This window comes from Saccostrea cucullata, unplaced genomic scaffold (genome assembly GCF_032062105.1).
Source record: "Saccostrea cucullata isolate Sc308-1 unplaced genomic scaffold, CSIRO_AGI_Scuc_v1 ctg11770, whole genome shotgun sequence".
NCBI lineage: Eukaryota > Metazoa > Mollusca > Bivalvia > Ostreida > Ostreidae > Saccostrea > Saccostrea cuccullata.
The window spans coordinates 18040-19323 of NW_026922310.1; the positions used below are offsets into that span (position 1 = coordinate 18040).

Consider the following 1284-nt stretch of genomic DNA (forward strand, 5'->3'; position numbering starts at 1 on the left):
CATTTTTCTGTGGAAATTTTAAATTGACGTCATATTCCTGACGTCTTTTAAAACATACGAGGCCTTTACCAATGAACATATTCAGTGCTTTTAAGTCAGTATCTATCCCCCTCCTTTAGAACATAATTAAATATTACTCCGTCGAAGTTTGATTTTGGGTGCAAATGTTGGTTATTACCGAATCAAGTCCTTTTAATTTACCTTACCATTGCACTTTCCACTACACTCATTTCTGCAGTTTGTGCCATAGAAACCAGACTTGCAACCATGTAAGCATCTTCCAGTTGACTGTTCACAACTTGTTTCATTTGTAGTCTCGCAACCACTACATGAATCGTTGCAAAAAGCGCCAAAGAATTTAGCATTACATATTCCAGTGCATTTTCCAGTGTCTCTTGTACAAGAAAGGCCCTTACAATTTACAGAGCAACTCATTTGACACATGGCACCATAATGCCCATTTTTACATCCCTCTACACAGTTACCAGTATTGGCTTCACAAACTCGGGAATTGTCCGTAGGCTGTTTGCAGTTTGAATTGCACTGAGTAAGGCACCCCTGACTGTAATAGTCAGTCTTGCAAGATAAACAGATACCGACAGAGCTGCACTCATAACAGCCCACTGGGCATAGTGTCTGGCAAAGATCATCATAATACCCAGGGCTACATCCATAGCTGCAAACGGCGCTCTGGCGGTTGCAAGCTTTATTTTTGCAGTTCACTGGACATGCAATCTCGCACTGACTACTGTACCAACCATCAACGCAATTTCCACTGCATGCTCCGGTAAACTGGTCGCATGCATTACCAATACAATGACTTGTAATATTGCAAACCTTATTACAGGAAGCTCCGAAAAACCCTGCCGTACATTCTTGGCACGTTCCATCGTCCTTCTTGCATCTATTTAATTTACAGTTTTCATTGCAATCATTCTGGCAAGCATTACCCCATTTTCCTGTCGAGCAAGCCTTACACCCCGTCGTTCGGTCACAGTTTGTGCAGTTTCCACAAGTCTCACTGCACATTTTGCCATAGAATCCGGGTCTGCATTCCAGACAAGTCCCGTTTCTGTCGCAAACACCCCCTTGACAGTTCGCGTGGCACTGCTGATCACATAGATTTCCATAAAAGCCATCAGGGCAAGCGAAGCAAATACCATTTTCAGCATTGCATAAGCTCCTCATGCAAGCACTATTACATGCATTTGAACCTAAAATATTTTTAAATAAAAACATAGAGTATGTAAAGTACTGACTATATGTAGTGTATGATATTGTGTT

General features: G+C 41.5%; 1 protein-coding gene across 1 annotated transcript; it reads right to left on the reverse strand.

Annotated features, from left to right (window-relative positions):
- Nucleotides 1-201: 201 nt before the first annotated feature.
- Nucleotides 202-1214, reverse strand: LOC134261583 (cell death abnormality protein 1-like; the record flags this gene model as incomplete). Its single annotated transcript, XM_062744010.1, has 1 exon — nucleotides 202-1214. A coding segment is annotated over one exon (1013 nt), but the record flags the coding sequence as incomplete, so codon positions are not given.
- Nucleotides 1215-1284: the final 70 nt, after the last annotated feature.